Source organism: Aulonocara stuartgranti (assembly GCF_965226115.1).
Source record: "Aulonocara stuartgranti genome assembly, chromosome: 13".
NCBI classification, from domain to species: Eukaryota; Metazoa; Chordata; class Actinopteri; order Cichliformes; family Cichlidae; genus Aulonocara; species Aulonocara stuartgranti.
In genome coordinates, this window is record NC_138949.1 from 15,978,156 (window position 1) to 16,005,470 (window position 27,315).

The 27,315-nt window shown below is 39.5% G+C and overlaps 2 protein-coding genes across 5 annotated transcripts in view; one reads left to right on the plus strand and one right to left on the minus strand.

The window, feature by feature from the left end:
- The window catches only part of khdrbs2 (KH domain containing, RNA binding, signal transduction associated 2), an 81,666-nt gene extending 55,706 nt beyond the window's left edge, over positions 1–25,960 (plus strand). Inside the window, exons 7-13 of one of the 3 annotated variants that reach the window (XM_082556636.1) lie at positions 9,068–9,150; positions 9,821–9,879; positions 17,409–17,505; positions 19,961–20,013; positions 22,152–22,245; positions 23,305–23,372; positions 25,244–25,960. In XM_082556636.1, coding sequence (XP_082412762.1) covers positions 9,068–9,150; positions 9,821–9,879; positions 17,409–17,503 — 237 coding nt within the window. In that variant the 3' untranslated portion in view covers positions 17,504–17,505; positions 19,961–20,013; positions 22,152–22,245; positions 23,305–23,372; positions 25,244–25,960. Of the gene's footprint in view, positions 1–9,067; positions 9,151–9,820; positions 9,880–17,408; positions 17,684–19,960; positions 20,014–22,151; positions 22,246–23,304; positions 23,525–25,243 lie in introns of those variants that run through there. The other 2 variants (XM_082556634.1, XM_082556635.1) reach the window with 2 other exon arrangements.
- LOC309720070 (uncharacterized protein) lies at positions 1,900–3,727 on the minus strand. 2 transcript variants are annotated; one of them, XM_082556641.1, is made up of 3 exons: positions 3,503–3,727; positions 2,964–3,078; positions 1,900–2,756 (listed from the first exon to the last, which is right to left on the minus strand). In XM_082556641.1, exons 1-3 carry the CDS (start codon positions 3,658–3,660, stop codon positions 2,229–2,231), a joined length of 801 nt encoding a protein of 266 aa, XP_082412767.1. In that variant the 5' UTR covers positions 3,661–3,727; the 3' UTR covers positions 1,900–2,228. The 2 variants fall into 2 exon arrangements, with proteins under 2 accessions (XP_082412767.1, XP_082412766.1); XM_082556640.1 differs by having other exon boundaries at positions 2,964–3,117.
- Positions 25,961–27,315: the final 1,355 nt, after the last annotated feature.

A 27,315-nucleotide genomic window follows, 5' to 3' on the forward strand; every position in this document is an offset into this window, starting at 1 on the left:
AAGTTGTTCCAATAGCTTGGTGTTATGCTCCATGGGCACCTGGAAAGTGTTCGATAAAGGGATTTTTCTGAAAATCTATTAAAAATCCTTGCAGTAATGTATTAGAAGACATAAATCCTTACATTTCTCCACAATTCGGTTTTTAAGAAATAAAATGATTATTATTTTGTTCACTGATGTGATTACATGACATGAAATCAGGATGCTTGTGGTTGCTGTCTGGTAAGGACAAGCCAGATTTTGCAGAATCTGCCACCTGATGCACTCTGGCATCTCCTGCAATTCAAGGCTCTGTTGCCCACACCAAATCAGCTCCAGTTCTCTTCTGTGTTTTTCAGCTTTTGGGAACAAACTTGTGAAGCAGCACCAGATGTTTAGCAGTTTTATAATAGTTTAATAATAAAACAAAGAATTAATAGTCAAGATAGTCAAGAAATAGTCTTATGTACTTCATTTAGCTCCCTTCTCCAAAACATTTGTAAGCATCAGAGAATTTCTGCACTGACATGCACATTTTTCCATCAAATTTTATATATTTTATGCAGGAGGTGACATATGCAATGCTTCTAAACCACGCTCCTCATGCTTCACAATAAATAATGCCCCGTCTTTAAGGGCACAGCACCTTATCTTTCAGTGATGTTCACTTCCAGCTTATAACTATAAATAAAAAATAATAATTTTTGAAAGTCAGTGGAGGTTGAATCTATTTCTGACCTTTGTTGGTTCCTGCAATATTCTGATCTAAAAATCTCCTCCAGAAAGTTTCTCAAGGAGCAAAACCCTTGGAAAAGGTCCACTATGCCATCATATAGGTTCATATCATTTCATTCCCCAGAGTGCACAGTAGCAATTAAAACCCATCCTAATGAGTGTTTTTTTAGTCAAGTTCTCTCTTTTCAGAGCTGTGTTTTGGCACCTTGATAACTGTGTTCTGTTTAAAGAGATTTGAGTCATAAGTCAAAAGAAACTAAAAGTGATTTATTAGAAAGTGACAGCCTTCACAGTGGGAAAGAACAGATGATACTAATATGACAAAACACTTAAGGAATATGTTCACATGTCACTGTAATGGATGAAATATTAGAGGATTTAATGACTGAGACCTGTTAACCAGGCTTTCTGAGCTTCCCTCTTCTGAATGTTAATTCTTATTTGAACTGATCCAAAAACAGGGTCCCTGCATAAATAAGCTGAGAAGAATCCTCTGTAGAAGTAAACAGGCACAAACTGGATTAACACACCATCTGAGGCAACAAGGGGATCTGTAATAAGAATCATTTTCTACGTGCAAACTCTGACAAGTAATAAATGATATATATATATATATATATATATATATATATATATATATATATATATATATATATATATATGTACTAGGGGTGCAACGATACACAAAATTCACGGTTCGGTTCGGTTCGATACTTTGGTGTCACGGTTCGATATTTTTTCGATACAAAAAAATGTTCATGCATTTTTAATTTGTCATTTATTAAAATTATAAATATATATTTTAACTCAAATGTGCAGTTTTTAAATTTAACCCTAACCCTTGTGCGTGTTTTTTATTTTGACAGCGAATGCGCACCTGCGGACCACTTATGTGCAGCCCTGGTTATTTAGCTCGTCATATTGCAGCCACAGAAATTATTTTGTCCATGAAACCATAAAGCTGCACTTTCTTTTTGCCTTATAGTCTGATTTGTCATAACTTCTCCGTTTTGTGGTAAGCTTTTCTTTGGCTGTCACTTCTTCACCCTGACCTGTCTTGTTTGGCTCAGCAGAACTGAAATGCTTTTACACACGCACTCACATAAGCTCAGCGATTCTCTGCGCGATCAACCTCTCACATGTTTAAGCTTGCTGCGGGAGATTTCACTTGTCATGTTTGCAGTGGCGGCTCCTGAAAAAAATCTCAGGGGGGGCAATTTTTATGATATCGACTAAAATGACCCATTTAATGAGTACATCAAACAACACAATTTTAATTTAAATTTAAAATGAACAACCATATTCTGGCCATTTGTATAGATTTGTAAAAATGAACAACCATATTCTGGCCATTTGTATAGATTTGTAAAAATGAACATGAACAGATTTTTTTTTTTTTTTTGAATGAATGAAAAATAACTATTGAAAACAACAACTGTAAACTGATTGGGGGGGTGGGCTAAAGAGAGAAAGAGAGAGGGATGGAGAAAGAGAGTAAATATGGTTAAGGGTTCTTATTTGTACAAGAACTTTGCTCGTCTGTCTTTCTGAGTGGCAAATTTCTCGATGACCCTGGTGTTGAAATCAGGAAGTTCTTGTGTGAGTTTTTTCTCTATGGACAGCATAGCCAGAGCGTTGAGCCGATCCTGAGCCATATTGTTTCTCAGGAAAGTTTTTATCCTCTTTAAAGTAGAGAAACACCTCTCCGATTCTGATGTTGTCATTGGTGTGGTGATGAGGATGTTAAGAAGACTTACAGTTTCGGTGAATGTGTCTTGAAGGTTGTTTTCCATCAGAACCTGATAGAGCGCCAGCGCACCACTACAACTCTGAAACTCCTCGTTGTCGTAGATCAGGGACAGTTCTGTTTTAAGTCTGGCTTTGTCCAATGAGGGATAGGCTTCCACTGTGGTTTGTAGTGCTGCATCTGGAAAATTTTTGCTGTGTTGTTGGAACAAGTCTCCTTGCAACAGAGTGGCGCTGACAAGGTGCTTGGTGAAAGAAAACCTCTCCTTGGCATGGCTCATAATGGTGTCGCACACCTATCCAATAATATATAATTGGTAAGAGTTAGATTCAGTGGTAAGACTTTGGCACATGTCTCATGTTAATCATTATTCTGAAAAAAAAAATCTGTCCATAACAAAACAAAACAGTCATGACCACTATATCAAATGACATCTGACAGCATCGTCATTAGATTTTATCTGATGATCCGATTTAAATCAGACCAAGCAGCTAGTGCTTACCTCCAGTGCCAAATGGTGTTGCCTGTCTTCCCCCAATGTTCTCCGTCTCTTTGTGGGTGGGTCTTGAACAGGTCCCCTGTACTCCTCATCCACAACCAGATTAGGAAGTGCCTCCCTGATCCAATACATAAGTTTCATTAATGGCTTCTGAAAACTGAATAGGGATATATTAACCAAACACAAACCAAACAAAGGTTGTGTTCTAATTACCGGGAATTACCGGATTTAATTAATAACCGGACCTGGTTTAATGGCTGGGGGAAAACCAGTGCAAGTAAATAAAGGCCCTGGCCATAATTTCAGGAAATAGCCTATGGTATAGGCTACATCAAATCATTACTGGGAATATACTTCATCAAATATACTTAATCAAATATTTTTCATAAAATTACTTCAAAGGCTGATATAAATCAAAATTATCTGAATTCCATTAAACATTTAAGTCACAGAACACAGAATATATGCAGAGAATTTGATAGAATCTATGCATAGATAATTAACATTTATTCTAGGTTACATATTTATGCTTTTATGCCTACCTGATAGCCTGCATGCGGCTGATGAATGTCTGGGTGATCCCTGCGATGGTGACAGAATCGATGTTTCTCTTCTGTAGGTGGTTATACAGCATGTCTACATGTGGCATTATCTTGTGAAACAAGGCCAGGAAAAAACAGAAAGCTTCGTCTTCCAGCATTCTCACGAAACCACCGGCATCTCTCTTTGTAGGGGCATCAAATCCTTCACTGTTACGGATGGTCTGAAAACACTTCACCAGATCGTCTTTATGTTCATACACTGTATTCACAGCACGACTGTTGAAGTTCCAACGGGTTGCCGATGCACTTGGAAGTCGGTGCGCCACCACCTCGTCAAGCACTGCAGTCCTCTTGCTCGATTTAGTAAAAAAAGAAGCGAATCCTGCTATGTCGGAAAAAAAGTGACTGATTTGAGGGATGTGGGAGGTTGCTTGTTGCATTACCAGGTTTAACTGATGGGCATAACAATGTACGTAGTGAGCGTTAGCATAAATGTCCTGTATCTTACGCTGCACTCCTCCAGTGGTACCCCTCATTACAGCGGCCCCATCGTAGGCCTGGGCGATCAACTTTCTCTCTTGTCCCTGGGGGAGGATGAAGCGCAGCCTCTCCGATAAGGCACTGGCTATTGCATCTGCACAAGCATTGGGTAGCTTGATGAATTCAAAAAAACGCTCTTGAATACGGTTTCGTTGGTCAATGTATCTTAGCACCATGACTAACTGACAGTGTGTAGAAATGTCAGTGGTTTCATCAGCTTGAATGGCTAAAAACTTCGCTGCCTTTACTTCTTCCACGATCCTTTCTCTCAGAACTGCCAACATGCAATCCAGGATCTCGTTCTGGACTGTTTTCGAGGTGCCTTTAAATACAGTAGCATTTTCAAGGTGTTGCCTCAAGTCGTGATCAATTGATGCCATCAAGTCGACTAAACCTCTAAAAATCCCTGGATTGTCTGAGGAATCACTTTCATCATGTCCCCGCATTGCTAGCTCAAAAGCACCACAAAACTTAATACAATCGATGATTTTAGATAAAATATGACGGTTTTTATCTACCTCTTCGTTGTGCCTTCTTAAAGCAATCCGATGTCCATCATCTAGCTGCGCCGCTATGCTAGTTTTCCCTAGCACAGCTAGCTTTACACTGTTGTCCATATGAACTCGTGAGCTTTCATGTTTCTTGATTCGTTCGGAGAGGTGCTTTAAGTCGGTTTGTCCAGATTGTGTCCACGTCAAATCACACTTGTCACTTTTGAACAGTATGCACGGGAAACAAAAAAGTGCATTAGCTGTTCCACAGCCTGTCAGCCACGACTTGCGCTGGAACCAACTCCGACAAAAAGTCCTGTTGTATGCTTTTGACTTCTCCTTCGTTGCCTGGGTTAGTTGAATTTCGGGCTTGTCAGGTCCCAACTCTTTAACTTGCAGTTTTTCTGCCATTGTCCTTCTGGCAAAAGGGTAGGTTAGAAGCGATCTAACCGAATTTGGGGGAGGCTGTGCCTCAACCGTTAACAATACCGCTGCCATCGTCTCTCTCTGACCTTATAGCTCACTTAGGCTACTGACTGAGGTAAAATTCTAGAACAGCAAATCTTCACGCGTTTTCTGCAGGGGCGCAATTTTAAGCGCCCCCAAACCATTTAATTCAGCGACGCTGATAGGTCAAATATTTATTATTTTCCCCTGGCAACCATTTAATGATAGGCTATTTCGCTGCATATCAAGGGCGCTTTGACGAGCGCCCCAGAAGAAGAAAAACACCGTTTGTTGGTTGAACTTTAATGAGTCAGCTGGTGAAAATGTTAAAATACGCCTGGCTGTATATGGGCACACACATAGTAAAACTATCATTGATGAATTTTTTAAAAATATATATTTTTACTCCTCCACATTTGGGGGGGCGGAGCCCGAGCGCCCCCTATGGGCCAGCCGCCACTGCATGTTTGCATAGTAAGCTAACGATTAATAAGACGATGTCAGAGGAATTGGTGCACAAATTATCATCACTCACAGATCAGTGCTGTCGCTCTCTATACACAGTTCGCACGATTGCAAAGTGAAAGCAAAAAAACAAGCGCAAATTCAAACGCGATTTCAATATGTCACATATTGACAGTGGCTCACCGATGCCAATGACATAATTACCCAGCTACATTTCTGAAAGAATGCAAAAGCATTGACATATATTTTTCCTTCCTACAATAGCCCGACGGGCTGGGCAGAGATAGATTTTGGTAGCCCGACTGAAAAAATCGCTAGCCCCAGGATGTCAGGCTAGCGATATTGCAAGCCCTGTATCTGATTGAGGAATCACTCATCTTTGGAAAAGAGAGTTTATTACAGAGAAATGGCTCTTTCCAAAATAAAAGCTATACTATCCGCTTCTTCTGGGCTATATTCTCAGCAGCATAAGGAGAATCATGTGCTAACAGCTGTCTAAATGACTCGGCTAAAGTTAGTAGCATGCTTGTTGTTTTTGTCTTTGCACTAGGATGATGTCGGCGTAAATGTGCAGTCATATTCGTTGTGTTCCCACTAGTGCTTTCAGGTTAATCTCGTTGAAATGACCATAACACCACAACACGGCAAATCTCCGTTAACGAGCTACCGCCGATCGCCCGTGCATGGGGCTAGACGGCTAACACGTTAACGAGCTAACTGCGCTAACACACTAGTTCCCACCCATGTAATTGAGCATTGCGTGGCACATCCAACATACTGTTTTACTTTAGTCCATGACGCGCTTACCTTCAGGGTCATATGTCACATGAAAACCAAAATAATTCCAAACGCCAGATCTGAATGAGGGTGGGGGAGGTTCAATTTGCCATGTTGCAAGGAGAGCTTAACTTCTGTCTCGCTAGCTTGCCCTGCGCTCTTCCTTCTTACAATGCTGTCTGTGTTGAACGCTCAGTAGATCTGCGCTCGACAGTGCAGCCTAGGCGGAGTAGTCGAACGCAGATTCACTGAGCGCTCAACACAGACAGCATCGTCAGAAGGAAAGTTGATAAAATAAATTACAAATTTTGTATTGTTCGATACATATGCGTACCGAACCGAAAGCACTGTATCGAATGGTTCAATATCGATACGAGTATCGTTGCACCCCTAATATATATATACATATATACATTAAGTGTAGGGCTGCTCAATTAATCGAATTTTAATCACGATTCCGATCTGGGCTTTCAACGATCATTAAAAATGACTAAGCCGATTATTAGCCCCTCCCTCATTTATCCGCGACACCTTAAAGGCCGGTCCGTGAAAATATTGTCGGGCATAAACCGGTCCGTGGCGCAAGACCGCTGATTAAGAGGACCCGGGGGAAGCTCGGAAAACTAAGCAGAAGTTATTTGGAGAGGAGAGAGTGACTGCCGTTGGTTGAAAAGAGAGGTAAAAAAAAAAAAAACTTCAGTGGTGTTGCACACTATTTTATATTATTTTTTAAAAGTCATTGTTAACCCTTTAAAGCTGGTCAGAACAGCACGCTCCGTTTTGTGTAACTATTTTTAAATCCCTGTAGAACCTGAACCGTGTAAGCTAGTGTTACAATCCAATGTTGTCAGTGTTTTGTGTGACATAACGTAACATAAACGTAACATAAATGTCTTCGCTGGAGGGTCTGAGGTTTATGTTACGTTCTAGGTCTAGGCGTGTCCTGAACGCAACAAAACATTGGCCCACCACACTCCACCCAAAACAAGAACCCAAACAATAGTATCTTTTAAAATGCTAAGCAGCCATTTATTTGCTTCAGCAGTGAGCAGTGCCAAAAATAACAAACAAAACTCCCTAATGGTCCCTACGCTTTCCTACCCAAAATGAAAAACCAAACAAAAGACAATTCACTTACCTAACTTCCTAAACAAAAACAGGAGAAAACGTAATCAACAAAAATGGCTTCTCATGCCTACTAGGCTTCTGCAGTGAACAATATATACAAGGTGAACAAATTACTCAATTGCTACTTTACAAATCTATTTACAGCTATTTACAAAACTACGATACCAACACCACAATGATCACGACCCATGACAAACTGAAACACAGGGCTTAAATACATAGAGGGAGCAATCAGGGAATGGACAACAGGAGGGAAACACAGCTGGGGCAAATCAGAACTGACGAGACAAGGAAGCGGAAACTGAACACACTGAGATAAGACAGACCTTCAAAGTAAAACAGGAAACACATAACAGTCACGCCTAACACAAAACACTGGCAACATTGGATCGTAACACTAGCGCAATAATTTGTTTTGCATACGAAACAGGAGGAGTTGTACTTACATCTTATGCCATCAGCTTCTCCTCGGTCACGGTTTCCTTCCACATAAAGCTTTGCAAAAATTGCATAAAAAGCACTTGCAGCAACAAAAACATAATATTCCAGAAACACGCTTTGCCGATCCGATCAGCTGTTCGTAACACTTCCCACAGTGAAACAGACGTCACCGCTAACTATCGCATGTCCGCCATTTCCTGGCCAAAACCGGAAGTGACGTCATTTTCGCGGAAATGTAGTTTTTTTACTTGTAGGCCTTAAAAGCCTATACTGGTCATGTTTGACTTTTCTAAATAGTTTCTGGGATGCTTAGAACTCGAATTGCACTGCTGGAAATAGTTTATTTTGATGCACCTGCTGTTTTCTTTACTAATTTGCATCATAGGATTGTTTTTTCGTTTTTCCTGCAGTATATAAAAATTGGTGTCTCTCCAAAATAAAACTATGAAGACACTCAAAATAAATTTCCTGTAGTTGTAAACTATTTTTTGCAACTTTTTTGTATTTAAAGTTTTGAGGGATAAACCTCTTAAATTTCTCCGTAGAAATATATGTAAAAAAACCAAAAACAATTTTCAATTTTTTTGTAGTTTATTGCACTTTTTTGCAATTAATGTAGTTACTATGGACTTAATGTATACATATTATTAAAATATGGGCTATAACAGTTGCATAGCAAATTGAAATGCTCCCACAAATGGCACTACAACATGTAAAAAAATAATATAAGCTCTGGCGGACATGGTTCTATAGTAGGTCTTAAAGGGTTAAATAAATATCGTCAAATAATCGAGATCTCAATTCCAGTGAAGATAATCGTGATTATCATTTTTGCCATAATCGAGCAGCCCTAATTAAGTGGTTTCTAATACTTACAGGTTGTTGGCAAAATATCTAACTTTAGGGCTTGTCTGTGGGCTGCGTGCTGTTTAGCCACTTGTATTGTTATCGAACACGAGTGTAAAGCTCCTGGCTGCATTTTGTGCTTATTTTCTGAATAGCTACTTATCAATAGTGCAGATCCATATTGCAGCTTGAGACTCAGAAGGTGTCCAATAAGCTTTACCAGTGAGACATGCTCCCTGCGAACCTTAATCAATAATCCCTGTTGGACATTCATTTTTCTGTTTCCTCTCCCATTACCGTCTCACTGTAATATAGTTAGCCCATGGAACTAACTATTGATTATTTTTATATTATTTATCTCCAACCAGTTAGACTGGATAGAGATGTGGAGACAAGTCAATGTTAATGTTTACCGCGTGTTCCCTCGCAGGCCTATGACGACGGATACGGTGGAGAGTATGATGATGAGAGTTATGAAGCCTATGAAGATAACTACAGCAATCAGTCAAAGAGGTAACGTTAACACACACACAGCAGGAAAGGCTTTTTCAACTTTTCTCAGTTACCATCCATCTGTTGTTACAATACAGAATGTTTAAGGTCCACTGTGACCAGCTGGGCCATCACAGGTGTACATTAGAGCAAGAAATCCCCAAACCAACAATGACTTGATCCTAACAGCAAAGCTACAGTATGTGTGTATACTAAAGCCTGATGAAAGTGTGCCAGAGACGTCTGTTGTCTGTTAAAAACACATCAGTGAGCAACTTGAGCAACATGGGCACAGTAGTTAATCCCACATACACCATCATGCTGCTGTAAATATTTAGTGATGCACTAAATCCGCAGCTGAGTCCCCAACAAATGGAGTAAAATTTGTTCAAATTTGCCCAGCTTTTCTAGGAATAACTTAGCCCTTCTGTGGTTGAAGATATGTTTATGACCACTTTTTAAAGATCTGTCTCTTCATTAAGAACTAATAGATAAGGGCTGAGTGACACAGACAGTGGAGAGGACTACTGAGAGATTTTGTAAAAAAGTGTTTGGTCTTGTTGATAATAGAACTGCAGTCCTTTCCCCCCCCAAAGAAATCACATTTATTCCTTATTTGACAAAAAAGAAAAGTCGTCTGCAGCTTATTATTTTTTTCTTTGACCCGTGTTTTCGCTTCATCTGCTTTCAGCATTTCAGACTATTATGAATATGGGCAGGGAACCAGTGATGAATCCTACAACAACTATGGTAAGTAGAGCTTATTTTATACCGACAAGAACAGAAATGAGTCACTGTCTTTTTCATGTATCCTCACTTTTCAGTACTGATACTCACTATAAATTGTTGAATCCAGCTAAAATGCAACACAACCCCATTATTAAAAATGAGAAAATGGGTTGATTATTTGATTAGTCGATTCATAAAAATGATTTGGCAGCTGGATGGCTGATTAAATGGTGAAGTCCTTTTTCACCTTGCACTGTGCTCTGCAGTTCCAGGTTCTCAGCTGTAAGAATGTGTTGATTTTCTTTGATCCTGATTTTCTTTAGTTTGTACATCGACCGTTTTTTGGCATCCAGGTCTGAAATCTCGAGTTTTTACAGCTTATAGAAGCCAAATATTTCTCCAATCATCATGGGTTAAGGTAATAAAATACACCATTTAATATGTAATGCTTCATGGTCATAGGTCAAAAATCAGGGTCATTCGGGAAATTAGGAAAAAGCTTTAGTTTCCCCTGGAACATCTCAAAAATTTATTTGGGGGACAATAATATATCTTTTTCTGAGCTCTTTAAAACATTATTTTTAAGTAAAGACATTTTATGAATACACAATGACACAAAAGAATTAATATTCTACACCAGGGTTTTAATAGTTTTGCAATTTTCATTAGTTTTTATTTTTATTTAGTTTTGACTTCAGATTTTCAATTTTATATCAGTTTTAATTAGTTTTTACCAATTGTTTGCTAGTTTAGTTTTTATTTTTTTGAAAATCCTTAGTTTCAGTTTAGTTTTGATTAGTTTCAGTTATAGTTTTAGTTGTGTTTGCAATAATTAAGTGTAACAAAATCCCAGTTTCATCATATCAGTCATTCTCTTCTGCTTATCCTTGGGTATGTTGCTATTCCAGCTACCATACCCTGCATCCTGGACAGGTCGCCTGTCTGTCGCAGGGCTAACACGCAGAGACAGACAACTCACATTCCCACCTATGGGTTCTTTAAATAAATAAATAAAGGCAGATGAACAACCATTGATACCAGGCAACTATAAAATGTATAACTTGGCCCCAATGAGACTATTAACTCTTGCAGCACCGGGTGTTCATAATTTTGGTTCAAGTGAATTGATAAACTTTTTGAAGGCAATTGACTCACACAGTTATGTAGATATCCCAGTCCTGTTGTCTCGGGATGCATCACGCTGCCTTGCCTGGGGTTAGCGTCTGTTTCTGGGGATGAGGGTTACCTTCTCAAGGTAAGCTAGGTTAGCCTTCTTGTGTGAGCTTTTCAAGTGCACTTTAAAGTTTGTGGGATTTTCTTCCCTTTAGAAATGTCCCTCATAATTTGTCTCTTTCCACTACAAGACACTTGCTTTATCCAAAACACAGTCATATTCAAAGTAATCCCAAATTGGACTCTGGCGCTTTCTCCCGACCAGAGATGGGCAGTAACGCGTTACTGTAATCCGATTACTTTTTTCATGTAACGAGTAAAGTAAGGGATTACTATTGCAAAAACAGTTATTAGATTACCGTTACTTTCCCGTAGGAACGCTGCGTTACTGCGTTACTAAAACCTTGATTTCTTTTGCGAGAATGTCTCATGACAGTGACGTAAGTGAGTGCGATGTTCGTGACAACAGCTGTATGCAGATCAACAATGGATAATATATCGAGTGCGGGAGAGAGTATGAGCGTGCAGCATTTAAAGCGTGGAAGTACTGACCTTATTTTGAGTTTGATTCCATAAAAAGTGACAAAAACATTAGTGTCCGTTGTGCGTGGGAAGAAAACTTCTTTTTACAGCGAAAAAAACCCCTAAACTTCCAAGCAAGCACCGAGTGCGCTACAACGTGATGGGAAATTCACAGAGAAACTCGTGGATTCTTCCACTGACTGCTGCGGCACATCTGCACCAGGGTATACCTCCGCCTACCCCACTCCTGCTTTACAGGTGAAAATAGAGCAACAGGACCGCAACAGGACTCTTTGATTTTATTTATTTTCTGCTGTGTTTTACTTGCATCTATTTGAAAGAGTGAGTGTAAACACACACACACAAAAAAAAAAATTATGTGCTGGAATGTGCAGAAAATAGGTTTAAATATTAAACAAATTTCTTCCAGTCAGAGAATGTTGCATATAATAAATTTTTGCTTGATGCATAAAGTTAAAAGATTAAAACTAATAAAACAAGTTTTAAAAAGGGGCCTTTCCATTTGATTACATTTTGTATGATGGATTATGTAGAAAAAGTAGAATTGGGCTGAAAGATCTATCGCTTTATCACCTATTCAGGTTGTAAAACGTGTTTTTAAAAAGTAACTAAGTAACTAAGTAATTAATTACTTTAAAAAAATAAGTAATCAGTAAAGTAACAGGATTACTTTTTGGGGGAAGTAATCAGTAATTAGTTACTGATTACTTTTTTCAAGTAACTTGACCAACACTGCTCCCGACTTTTCCTGACATGATTCTGCGCGTGGACGGAGCAACAACACAGACGACTCGACTAACGTACTTGCCACCTGCTGGCATAATTAGACAGCAAGAAATAAATCTGGAAACTAAACTTCATTTTCACCCTTGACTATTGTATGACACGCACACATCAATGAAAACTAAACACATTTTTGCTATAAATTCATTTAATTTTAGTTAGTTTTGTGAACACTCATTACAGTTTTAGTTAGTTTTCCTTTTTTTGTTTTTATTTTTATTTCCGTTAACGAAAATGTTTTTTCACTTCTAGTTTTCATTATTTCGTTAGTTTTCGTTAACGATAATAACCTTGTTCTACACTACATTTCTATATTAGCAATGCTGACATCAGCACAAGTAATCTGTGAAAATAACTCTGTCATTATTCAGGATTTCAATATTACCAATACTGACATTAGCATAAAACATAAATGTTTTAGTATAGCCCTTGCCCTTTGGGGGGAGTTGTGCTGTCTGATTGCACTTGTTTAATAAGACATGATGCATATTTCTGTTAATTACACTCTCTTTTAGACTCAAATAGATGATAAACCAGAGTATGCTTCAGGGCTTGGCTAACTTTTCACTGAAAAGTTGCCACTATAAATGGATTCAGTGTTCATTGTTTTTCAGCCAGCTCTCATGTCTGTTATCAAAAAACTACGATGGCGACATCAGAATACAAAACCACAGATAACCACAACCATAATCTACAGATGTGATCAGAAGGGCTGAATGACACAGACAGTGTTGGGCATTTGTTTCATGGTAATTTGGGCTCTTTGTGACTTCTTCAAACTTTTCTTTTTCCAGGGTGGAATGATTATACAGCATACATATTTAATGAGTTTAAAAAGAAAGAATTGGGTCCACAGGTTTGAATTTATTTTGGATTTTCTGTGATCCACACAGGATCAAAAGAGTACATACAGGCTTAAATGTATACCATATCCCCACTGATATTTGGCTAACTGTCCATTAATAAGTTATACCTCAAACAGACACTTTTGGTAGCCATCAGCACTATTTAGGCATAATTGTGGCTGGATAGTTTACCGCTCTTCTTAACAGAATTGATAATGGTCTTTTAAATTGGCTGGTGTCCTGGCATTGAGCCGGCTTTTAAGCACAGGCGAAGGTTGGAGCTTTGGGAAGTCCATTAAGTAAGCTTTATGTTGGCCTAATTTATCCATTTCAGAATCAATTTGTTCTGTTTTTGGGATCATTCGACTGTTTCCACAATTCAGCTGCCTGCCTAGTTGTTGATCAAAGATATTAATTTGTAGATAGAGAAGGTAGTTCCAATACTTCTTTGCATCCTCCTTCTCATGTACCAGTACCAGTGGCAGCAAAACAGCCAGACTATGATGCTACCACCAACATGCTTGAAAGTTCCTCCTGTCATTTTGACTAAATAACTCAATCTTTGTCTTGTCTAAAGACAAAACTTCTCCAGACAGCATTTGACTTTTCGATGTGCTCTCTCTTCCCATGGCAATGTCAAACTCACAATACAGTGATGCTGGTGTTTCAGCAGTTTGCAGTTTATGGAGGTTGGTAGATTTATTGATCCTGAACCTTTTCTTTTCATTTAAAGTTGGGTTGGTAAAGTAGTGACACACCCTAATTGTAAACACTTACACATCAAAATTACGTACAATTGTTTCAATTGATGATCTTGGCCCTGAGAGATTTTTCCAACTTGTGTAAATTGTAGAACCTTGAGCACCACTTATTAAAAGATTTAAGTAAGTGTATGTATATATTTGAGCCTGTAATTTTGACTCTGTGTGGATAAGAGAAAATCTACACAGTCAAAAATAAATTCAAACTTGTGAACACAAGTCTTTCTTTTGTAAAGTTATTAAAGATCTATGCTGTTCAATTATTACACCTCGGATAAAGAGAAGTTCAAAGAATTTAGTAAAATCCCAAAATTACCATGACATTCATGCCCATGATGAGTGTATACAAGCTGCTGACCACTACTGTAGTATTTTGCTATCGATATAAAGTGAACACTTTTGTATTTTTCACTGTTGTTCACATGAAAACAAATATATTTTGGTTCTTCTGATTTTTTTTGTTTGTTTTTTTATTGTTTAAATAATTGAAGCATTACGTAAAAATGAAGATATTGTTAGATGCAGCCCTAAAGACTCTTTAGAAGAGTTTAATATTGTGGCGACCCACTAGAGGGCACCACTCACACCCAAGCTGGGAGGAAGGGTTCTGCTGCTGTGTTATATCCCCACAGTCGGACCCCGGTATTCGCCCGCGCATGTCGCCTCAACCCCATGAAACTGTCCGTCGCTCGGGAGGAGTTCGCGGCTATGGAGCGCCTGGGCATTGTGCAACGCTTGAACAGCGCCTGGGCCTCTCCACTTCACATCGTGCCCAAGCCAGATGGGCGGTGGCAACCTTGTGGGGATTTAAAATACGGGGATTTAAATAACCTTACAGAGAACAACCGTTACCTGATTCCCCACATCCAGGATTTTTCCGCCCATCTTGCCGGGACCTCGATTTTTTTCCAAAATCGATTTGGTGCAGGGATATCACCAAGTGCCAGTGCGCGCTGAGGATGTTCTGAAAACCACTGTCATCACCCCCTTTGGTTTGTTCGAGTTTTTGCGCATGCCGTTTGGGTTGAAAGGTGCCGCCCAGACCTTTCAGCGACTTATGGACTCTGTTTTGCGTGGGCTACCTTTCGTTTTCGTCTGTCTGGATGACATATTGGTGGCCAGCACGAATCCTGATCATGAACCCTTCGAAGTGCCAGTTTGGTTTACCGGTCCTGGATTTCCTGGGGCACCGCATCTCCGATGGTAGCGTGGTCCCGTTGCCAGACAAGGTGCAAGCCGTCGCAGCTTTTCCGCGTCCCGCCTCGGTTAAAACATTGAAGGAGTACCCGCTGACTGGTCCCCTGACTGCCTCCGTGTGTTTTCCGCGGCGAAGTCGGCGAAGTCCGGCATCTGGCAGCCCCTCACCTTTTTCAGTCGTTTACTACAGACATTCAGCACGTGGCTAGTAAGCGTTTTGGTCCCCCCGCTGACATTACCTCGGACAGAGGCCCTCGGTTTGTGTCGGAACTTTGGTCTGTGATGGAAGGTCCACCGCACCACGGCATACCACCCGCAGGCTAACGGGATGTGCGAGCGGTTTCACTAGTCACTCAAGGCCGCGCTCTGTGCTTCTTTAACGAGTGGTAACTGGGTCGACCGTCTGAGGCCCCTTTTCTGTCACTGGCCCGGTGCACCACTGCATGCCAGATGTTTTTGTTCAGCAGTCGTTGGAATCTTCTCCTTTCATTTTGGTTTGGCGTGACGCCCATCAACCCCCCTTGCGTCCGCTTTACGACAGCCCATTTCGGGTTATTGCATCAGGTCCCAAGCATTTTGTTTTGGATTTGGGGGACGGTAGGAGGTAGTTTCAGTGAACCGCCTTAAGCCTGCACACGTTCTGCAGAATGCTCCTGTGGTGCTGGCCCATGCCCCCTGCCGCGACCGCCCACCTGCTGCCGGGACGTTGGACTCTGACCCTCCCTCTGAGATCGCTCCGTGCCCGCCGGTGCTCGTCCGGCCAGCAGAGGGTTCGGCATGTCTTTCCTGGCCTGGTGGACCCACAGCCAGTTCTCGGACTCCCCGTTTCAGCCGTTCTGGACGTTTGATTAAGCCCCGGGTCCTGGATTGTTTGGGTGTTCAGGGGGGACATGTGTGGCGACCCATTAGAGGGCTCCACTCACACCCAAGCTGGGAGGAAGGGTTCTGCTGTGTTTGGGCGCAATATGCTCAGTTTATGTTTGGAGGTGAATCAAGTTGGAGTGTAAAACTAGAGCTCCTGTGTCGTGTGTCACATGCCTCCATAGTGTCATATTTTTATATGATATCTAGCACCAGTGATTTTTTGGTCAGCACTATCCATCATTCTGTATTTTGAGAAGTTTTCACTAAAGACAGTTCCCACTAAAGTATTAGCATTACTAAAGGTAATACCCTACATTCATGGGCAAATAGTAGAATAGAAAGAAAACATTCTCAAAAATCCTTTGATTTGATTTAAAGTAAATCCTGACAAGAAAAAAATGTTGTGTTGACCACACTTTCCTGGCTGACACTGCTGCACTGCTATACAAAAAAAAATTCACAGCCGAGAAAGAAAAAGAAAACTGTGGTTTCGGCCCACTTGCAATCATCTTCACCCAGGGAGCCACTTCTGTGTGCATCAAATTCCTCCTACCTTCCTGGCTCCTCGCTGCATTTGGCCAGAGGAGTAAATGTGCCAGTGGAAGCTCATGGGGCTAACCAGTGCCTATTGCAGAGGTGGACTGTTTTGCCTTTTGGGCATGTGCCTTTAAAGGCTTATTCCAGAAAGCTGTTACTATCGGCTGACTAACCTTTGCTGTGCCCAAAAACAAACTCGCAAAAAAAGAAGAAAAAAACGCCAGTTTGCAATTTCCAAATCAGCACCTGCTCCAAATTTTATAAAGGAGTCTCTGGATTTCAACTAAAAACATTAAGAAACATCTAAAACTGCTATTTAAATAAAATTGCATAAATCACCAGAAGTCGAGTTACAACCTTGTCACATGACAACGGCGATAAGCCGGATGCCACAGCAGGTCTGCGGGCTCATTCATTTTCAGCACAATGAGTTGTGCACTGGGGTGTTGAGGTCAGACCAAACCTAAACCAACGGGGCAATGATTTGATTTTCTGCTTCATAAACACTTTCTTATTTGGGAGCGGTGCGTTGTGCCTCGCAGCAGAGGTGGGCATCTTTATGTAATTTGGCTCTAAGGAAGGAGCTGCTGACAGTCGAATCTCAGTGTTGGTCCGTCAGAGGGCAAAGAGCTCATGAAATTAATTTTGTGTGAAGAGAAGCCCCCATAGTACCTGGGATATAATTTGCTTGCTTAAATTTTCTTGTCTTTGGTAAAATAGATTTAGGAGAGGCTAGAGAAGAGAGACAGTTTGCCTTTGTGACATGACGTTTCCGTTGTGAATGCAGCAGCTTTCTGCAATGCGTTTTTAACTCTTTTTTTCACCGTTTGTTTGCTTTAATCTGCAGAGGAGGAGTGGGGAACTACCCGAGCCAGTCTCAAAGCCCCTGTTTTACGGCTGACGCGAGGAGGCTACAGAAAACATCCTTATGGCAGATACTAAAGGTGGTCCAGACCTCCAATTCTCAGCTATTTATATCTATTTTTTAAATCCATTATAAATGTTGTAACAGTTATTTTATTTTTGGCCCATCTTCTTCAGAAAGTAAAAAGAAAATCCCCACCCCCATAAAGCGCATAAAGCAACAATTATTGCAGTATACTGATGTTTGAGCCTTTTTTTTAACAAAAGAGACACTTAACAGTTCTCATCCATATGCAGGAAGGTTGTTCTTGGCTGTTTAAATGCCCTTCATTCCAGCTCCCTCTGCCCTAAAACATTAATCTGCAGATTTATTCTTGTGGGATTTGCGTGACTAGTTGGTTTCCATTTAGTGTCTTTAATGTAGTGATTACTAAGGTTTAATAGCCAACCCCTGTTCACTGTGTTAAAGCAGGCAATAGAGACATAATTTGACTTAGAGAGCCTATCAAAACTCTGCTGCGTCTCTCTACTTGCTTTAATTGCTAAGGAGACTTCGGTGCCCCACATAATAGAGGCATTTTCGTGGTGTTGCGAAACATCCAGTGATGCCATGTCCGTTTTTATCCACCGTGACACGCTACTAGATGTGGAAAACAAGCAAAACTTTTTCTCATTTTAGTTGTGCCTGTTCTTCAAATACGAGTTTGTCTAGGGGGAAATTAGTTTTGCCCTCTTATGCGAGTATTTTTTTTTAAGTTATTCAAACCCTATTGGCACTTTTTTCCTAATTTGGAAAACGGCCCACAAAATCCAGCTTAGCTCTTTGTCAGTGACTTTACAGGCACGATGAGTCTTTAACCAGCCACAGCTACGGAGAAAATGTGTTCACTTTAAATTTGAAAAAGTTTTTTTTTTAAAAACTTCAACCTTTCTCCAGAGTTCACTGATTGGTGGCTGCTGTCTGGTTTAAATTACTTCATGGAGAAATTCAAACTGATTTCTTCAAGGCAATTTTTTTTCCACTTTTTTGATGATTTGGTTTAGTAAAAATAAAAACTGTTGCTTTTCTCTCACTTTATCTGAACAGAACTAATCTGCAACTTTGATTTGATTTGCAAAAACTATAACTAACCAACGGCAAGTCTAAACACTCCCCACAACACAAATAACATTAAATGCAACAAATGGAAACCTATCCTGAAGAAGAGTTGAAGACCTGAGTGCAGAGTGTCTAAATGACCTAAAATTTTCTTCTAAAAAAATGTTTAATGTTGAAATATCAGGCAAAATTACCCTAGGCCATGTTGTGACTTTAAATGATACAAAATGATGTGAGATCATGATCGTGCAAAACACAGTTTTGGTTGAAAGCAATGTACAGTGTGTAATTTCTAATGCGTGCTTTGTTCTGTGTGTAATCTGTATTTGTACATAAGGCATTTAATAAAAACAGCATAAACCTCCAACACAGTGTGTAAGACTTTCTAAATAGCAGCCTGTGAAGCATTAAATTGCTATTGTTCTGCAGTTTGTTAACGCGATACGTGACGCAATTCAAGCTTCTTGTTTCTAAAACCTAACATCTGCTTGCAGGTAACGGCTAACTCGTTTCATAAAGAAAACCCACCAACCTGTCCCAAATGAATCATTTGTAAAACACCGTATGTTATCCTTGAATATCTGATCACTTTCTTAAGAAACTAATAAATTTCTGTTCTTAATTCATTCTCTGAAGTTGTACATCATTAAACAGACACTGATTGACTCTGATATGGCGTTTAAAGAGGTAAGAAGTCCTCATATATTATCATAATAATGCCTTAAAAATTCTCAGCATTTGGAGCTTAAAGAAAAGCATGTGGGCAATACGGGATCTAGATGCTGGTATTTACCTTCTGATTGAATGTCATTGCTGAGGGGGGAAAACAACGGCCTCAGCAACTCATCAATGTCTCTGCTAACGCCTTTCTGCATTTCTGTCATTTAACCTGAGAAACCTGCTCTGTAACTTTCCGTTCTTTAAATATCGAAGCTGAGATCTATTTAGCAATTTGAATTCTCTTTTGTGATTAGTACACCTGAAGCCTGACTCTCATTAAGAGTGTAGATCACGGGACTCAAAGGAAGACTAAACACTAAGCAGGTAACCCTAATGATAATCCTAATCTAACCTCCACTTAAAAAAAAGTAAACCTGCCCATTTTAACCCCAAATAAATGCACTGTTGAATTAAAATCCCTTCCCATCTCTAACTAGATCCACAAGGAATTCAGCTGTTATAAAAGAGAGAATAAATTTTAATAAAAAGACACTAAAATATTGTTCGGCAAACTAAACACCACATCGGTGGTATAAAAGTAATTCTAATAAAATGTCACTTTTATAATACCTTGAATTGGTTTACTTTTTTCACAGTGATGGAATGTAACAAGGCTTGTGTGTAAATATTGCATGCATGCATTCTATACTTGTGGACTAGCGATGATGCATAGGACCGATTCATTCTTTATAACGCTGATTTGTTCTTCTCCGTAGATAAGGAAACACACCGCGGTGTGTTTTGGTCAAAGAGGAGAGGAATGTAATAGGTGAGTGGAGACACTGTCACGACCTCAGTTGCAGAAATAATCAGTGATTCACACTTTTAACATGTAAATGGGGCATAATTGGGAGAGGATTAGAAAGTTTCTTCACTGGATTCCTTTCGCACATTCAGCAAAAACTCTAAATGCTAACTTGAAATCATAGGTGACACATTAAAACCACCTGAAAACTCATATATGTTGATGTCTGAATGTTCATTTTAACGTTAGCTCACTATCCACAGTATTATAAACCACATTATGTTTGTTTATATTTCTATGATTAAGAGCAATATTTTCTTGCGGCTGGCTGTGTCACACTTGAGGGATTGAAATATAATTTCCATCTCGTGGAATATTCTGATAGATTCTCTATTAATGCTCGTTTACATTAGCTGTAAGTGTGAGAGCTTTCACAGGTCTGACAGCTCATTAAGAACACAATAAAGCACAGACATGCAATTAAAATAATGGAAACAAAAGATGTATAGGAAGCAGAATCTAACTAAAACTGCAATATAATTAGAAATAATTAATCATCTGATTAGAAGAATGGTAGAGTACTGACTGTATGAGATTGGCTCAGAGTGAAGTATTTGCGCTGCGCAAGGCGAGATGTTAAGGTCAATTGTATGTGCAGAAATGAGGGGGGAGGTTTTGGAGTTGCAGAAAGCAACGTGTGTGTTATTGCCAAGATTATATGCTGTCAGTCTTGCGTGCTTTTGTCTCAGCTGGACCCGTTATTGCACATTTCCTTTCTGCTGTTCAGTAATGCTCTTATTGTATCTCTGTGTGCATTTTTCACTTCAGTTTTTGTTTTATTACTCTGCAAATACAGTTCCGCTTAATCCCTATGGTCAGATACCTGCTGACTTATTCATAACTCGTCCAGTTCTATTGACTTTTTTCAATAGAAGGGTGCGTTTTGTAACACCCGTGCATGTCATGCATAACAAGATTTACTAATTATTAACATTGCTTTATCTAAGACCTTCATCGCAACAGTTGCACATACCGTTATGAATGTCATTCATTCATCCATCCGTCCAAGGGCAAAAGTCCCCACTGGGAAAAAATACTGCTTTTAATCAAGGACAAAAACTGTTTCTATTAGTCTCTAATTCTTTTTACTATTATTATTATTATTATTATTATTATTATTATTATTATTATTATTATACCCAACCAGTTTATTACGTACACCTTTTCAACTGCTCATTAACACAAATATCTAATCACAGCCAAATGGCAGATACCCAGTGCATTTAGGTGTTTAAGCACGGTCAAGAACCTGCTGAACACAAGCATGTCGAGGGTTTAAATGGTCCGGTAAATAGAAAATATCCAATGAGCAGCACATCTCTGGGCGAAAATGCTCAGAGCCGATAGAAAGACTAGACTAACTTAAATAACCAAGTAACCGAATAACCAAGGTTTGCAGAAGAGCATCTCTTATTTTACATGTCAAACTTCAAAGCAGATGTGCTACAACAGCAGAAGACCACACTGGGTTCCTCGCCTGTCAGCAAAAAACAGGAAACTGAGGCTACAGTTCACTCAAAACTGGACAGTAAACAATGGTGAGACAAGTCTCGATTTGTGCTGTAACTTCCAGATGGTAGGGTCAGAATTTGGTGTAAACATGAATGGATCCGGTTACCTTGTATCATAGGTAATGGTATGGAGAATAGTTTCTTGGCACTCTTTGGGGACTTTAGTGCCAACTGGGCATTATTTAAACACCACAGCCTACCGGAGTATTGTTGCTGATCCCTTTATGACCACAGTGTACCCATCATCTGATGTGTCATGTCACAGAGCTCAAACTGGTTTCTTGAACAAGTCAATCAGTTCATTGTACCCACAATGCCCCCACATTTACTACATGTCAAAACAATAGAGCACCTTTGGGATGAGGTGGAATATGAGATTCACATTGTGGATGTGCATCTTTCCATTATGGACATATATATAACCTATAGACGGGGGTAAGAACTGCTTTTGAGCAAGCCTCTTCAAGAAGCCATTCAAACATACCTCACACTACCACACTGACATTGTCCTACATTTCTGACAAAAGTCATGTACTGTAAAATTAAGACACAATCATAATTGTTGCATTGTCATTGTTTACTCTTCTCCAGAGCAGAAGAAATTGAAAACGGCTCCTACAGACCTGAAGATTACACTTTGTCATCAAGCAAGTTCAGGTCCTTCACTGGCCGGGGAAGTATCTAGGTAGGTACGCAGTGTCGTCCTCCATAAATCACCTGACAAAACAGCTATATAATGCCTCCCTAAGCAATAAGGTGAAAATGTTTACTTGGGGAACATATATAAAGAATGTTTGTGTCAACATAATGCAATATTCACAAGATGTCGTCAATTTGTACGTCACCAGTAGCATTGTCACACAGGATATTTTCCAAGGTTATTTTCACAGTGTAATATTGTAGGCTAGCAGTGAGCCGCAGCACTGTGCGTCTTATTAAATGAACCCACAGAAAACAGCATTTTCATTGAAAACATTTCAGCGATACTGCAGTTAATTAAAAGGATTACATGTGATTGTTCAGTTTTTCTTTGAACAAGTGCAGGGGTTACATGACTGCTATGAATAAATTATAGATTAAATAGCTGAAGTTTGATTTTTATACTTGCAGTATGAATCGAAAATAGTTTCAGTAGTACTTTTCCTCTTAAAACTAGCTCTCCTGTTTATCTGCACCTATGAGTTGGAAGTAATCATTGCTGCTGGAAACTCTGTGCATCTCAGTGATGTTCATGCCCCCTTTGCCAGAAGCGCTCTCGGATCCATTTTCATAACAAGCCTGCCGCCAGCTCAAGACCAGCCAAGAGATGAAATCCCAAAGCCTGCTATGGATGTTGATGTATTTCTTAAAATGAATGCCACTAATAAAACTGCTCCCACACTGAGATTACAAAAGGGATCTTTTTAAATGAGTCATTATTCATTGTGACTTTTTTTTTCTTTGCACAAAGAATTAAACTCATGAAGACTTTGCAGTTGTCTTTGCATCTCCTCAGATGCCATTAGTCCACGCACGTATCCATGGTGATTCTTGTACATTGCGCAGACCTTTGCTGCAGCCTCAGGCACTATAAAAACCAGCAGCTGGTTTTTTCTCTCTTTTTTTTTTATAGCAAAAATGTTTATGCAGCCTCAATACTCCTAATAGAATACACAAAAGCCGAATCAGTAAAGATTCTCTTGGATTTTCATCTTTGCTGATGAAAAAGTAAAGATCATTTCTTTCCTCTGTTTGTTGTACACAGAAATAAGTTTGGACTTGGAGAGAAGGGATGATGCAACATGATGGAAAGAGATTACAGATCACAAATAGGTAAGGAGATACTGGTAACTATGATCATTTACTTTGCTCTTTTTTTAACCTTTTCGTTCATATTTATTCATCAAGAGGTGATCTGATTTATATTTAAAAGGAAATTCTCACACGCTGGTAAATCTTTCTCCAGTTTTGCAGGTATAGCAGGAAACTTTTATTAACACAAACTTTTATGGCTAACCTGCTTTAACTGTGTTAAAGCAGGTTAGCCATAATTTCTGTGAGGAATCATCAAGTGATTGTTTTGATATTACTTCTTCATTATAGTTCCCGTTGGCCTGTGTAGTTGTTTATAACAGATGAGGTAGCGCTGTTAAAATCTGGCATCAGTAACAATGGCCAAAACACTCTAAAAGTAAAACACTCACTGCAATGAAGCTTTTTTAACACAAGTTAGCTGAAAGCAGGTCTGTGAGAAAATGGAGTTATAAAGCACTTTTTTTAGCTTACCTAAGCACAAAAAGAAGAATTTTGTCCAGCCAAGAAATGATATTGATACATAAAACCTACTAAATACTATAAAACCATTATGGATTTGTATGTTTTTTGTGCAGATTAAGCAAATTAACTGATGAACTGCAGACAAAACCAGACTGGCTGTTCTGTCCTGTGTCCCATCTTTATTGTTTGAATTGTATGATATTGTATTTATTTCTTATACAGACCTAAATAAATAGATATAGTAGACAGAATACAGCTAGAAGGTAAGTTTGTTTTCTATCATTCCCAAGCGGTGTACAAAGTCACACTCTGGAAGTGTCATCACTGACTTGGTAATCAGACAGGAAAATAAGTATAAATATAAATGATAGAAAATAGTCCTTGCACAGCTTGAAGTTATATCAACACATTCTGCAGTCGTGTAATGATACCATCTGCTTATGGGTTCAGACTGGCTGTGAGAGAGACGGAGACATTCACAGACATGCAACATGCTGCAGGCTAGTCGCTAATTCTGTAAAGCAGCTGTGCAAGCAAACGATGGCTTCACACTCTTTATTGACAGCTCTCGTGCTCACTTTCTTATTTTCTCAAGTAATTGCACCTATTTGTTTTTAACAAGACAATAAAAAGCTCATTTGAAAAGGTCTAGGTGAGAGAGAAGAGGTCTACCTCTTTCCATATCCATCTCAAGGACGAGCTGATTGTCTCCGGCTAAAAGCTGCGTCTCTATACAAAACATCACCCAGGATGTCAGACGCGTGTTGAAAGATTATAACTGGGGGATTCATAAAGAGACAGCCAGTGGATGGAGGCGAATTACCGCACTGCATTTGATGCACATCCAGCCAAAATGTCAGACTCGGGGCTCAAAGGCTCTCCGCATAAACAAACAAAGAGCTACACACCAAGGACACAAGTGTCATCTGTCATACAAATCAGAATCCATTCACATGACACGACTACATGTTTGTCACATGAATAGCTCCATTCATTGATGTATAGAAAGAAAAGAATCATTTGACATTTTGGGAAACATTCATTCATATTTCAGAGTCTGATAAAGAGGGTCCATGCCACACAGGCAGAAAATGGTTAACTTAGTCTATTTCTTCATTAATTCTGCAAGCTATCTATATCTCTATCTATGTAACTCAATCTACTAGTGAGCTTCAGAAGACCTTCCTCCCTGATTTTCAGGTTGATTGACGAGGATTGACTGGGAAAATCCAGTTTTTATTCTAGGCTTTATAATTAGAGTAGCAGCACAACCATAGTGTCAATCTTCTCATCCAATTCTTGCCAAGAAAGTAGAATATTACAAAAAAGCAAACCTGTAAAATGCTTTTCAACTATTTACTTTTATCAGTTTTTTTTTTTTCCAGCAGTACACAAGTCCATTTACCTCTGCTCTATTTGTGTTACAGGTTGCTGTGCACTAAGAAGACAGCAGGTCACACTCCTGGTGGACAATTTTTTTTTTAATGTTTTTATGTGTGCTTACGCCCTTAGACTACATGTGTATTATATATACAGACTTTTATTTATTTATTTAGTTTTGACCTGTAAAAATCTCCCAAGGTTAGAAAACTAGGATTCCTGTTTTTGGAGCTGAAAAGTCCCATTCATTTATTTTTGATATTTGAAATGCACTTTTGGCGTAATGTCACTTCTGTTCAGTATTCTTTTATTTTGCTGTGGCCTAAAGTGAAAATATATATATATATTTTTTTTTTAAAAGTCTCAACACGACTGCACCTTATTTTATTTAAAGGTGCTGTCATTTGGTGGCTGTTGTCATTACCAACCTGAGTGCACCCTGTGTCTGTTCCCAGCTCTCTAATAAATGCTTCAGTTAGGGCTGCCAACACGAACATGTTAGTTCATTAAATAAGTCGAGCCCACTGCTGGCATTCTGGCCAAGTGTCAAAGCTACTTTACGGGCCCGACCCGTCACTGCCTCCACAATACACTCCAGCAGCCAGTCACAGCTCACCTCTTGTCATTTTCAAAGTGGTAGTCATAATGAACGGTGCTGTCTCCAGCTCTACATATGGTTCACGGTGATTAACGCTTGAGATTGATAGAAGCAATACAAGCTCCCTACAATTCAAATAAATGTTCACGACTGTCTTCTTTCTGGATTTGTGTGTTCGTATTTGATTTACAAAACAATAAATCGATTGCCTCATAAACCAGTCGCACCAAACCTTCTCGCGATGTGTTCAAGTCAAACAGCTCGCAGGTTTAACGACTCAAATTTGATGCGGGTGTTCGTCTTTGTGTTATCTTTTCGGGTGGAAAGGGGTGTTGTGAATCCGCTCAGATGAACAGCAGACTTGTTTCGTCAAAATATCCACCACCACCCCCCCTCATTCTGACATTTGTTTAATTCATTCGCTCGATGACATAGACTCCACAGAGTCAGTCAGACAGCATGGCATTTATCTTCCTGAAAAAAATCACTTGATCTAAATATCGGAAACACAAAGACACCAAAGTGGGTCAGGATCTAGGCGAGTACCCAGAAATGTTCAATGATGCAAAACAGAGCATGGTGATAATTCTCACACGCACAGCATTTCCTCTATCCAAGAACGGCTACCTGAGCAAACTCCGCTTTGTTTAGACAGCTGGTTTGATGAGCCAGAATAGAAAACGAGGGCTTATAATCACCAGAGTCTAAAAGAGCCTCCTCACCAGTGTAGTGCTTGTGATGAAATGGTGTGCAGAGTTAGAGCCCTGGATGTGTTTTGATCATTTTCATGTTGTTTCTCTGGCCTTGCGACAGCAGGCTGGGATCCAGGTGACAGTAGGTGTGTGCTACTGTAAGACGACTACCATAGCTGATCTTAGCTTCCTTCTAGCACCAAAGCCCGCCCCCTTAACTCATTAGAGCTGCAGTAATTTTAGAAAGATGATGAGCTTTGACATATTATGTTGCACTATGCACATGGATCAACTAAGGAGGAAGTGAACTGAACTGCTCTTCCACACCTTCATAAATACAGTATAGTGCCGGCTGAATTCACCGCAGTGTATATTAAATAATAAAGGCTTCCATTATAAAAGGAATAAAGCAACACAAGAAGTGCCTCTAAAAAAAATTAATTTTCTAAGTAAATTTTGGATCCCATCGGAATTTGCTCGAGTCTCTTTCTATTAAAAATAAAACCAGTTCTCACTGAATAATGTCTTAAAGCAAACACTGATGTCTGCATCTGTTCCCAGTGAGTGTTTTTAATGCATAATGTAGACAGCTGTAAGCTTCTGCATACATCTCCTGTTTAAGATCACAAATATTTATGTAAAAATATCTAATATTTCCTTGGCAACTGAGCTGCTGCAGACCACAAACACATATAGTGGATAAACGGGATAAATTGTGCCTGAATATGGCGCGTGGTCTAATGATGGCAGGTGATTCATATCTCGTGTCTTTTACTAGAAACAGATATGCTTTGTGTTTAACATCCAGTCTGAATTAGTGCAGTTTTAC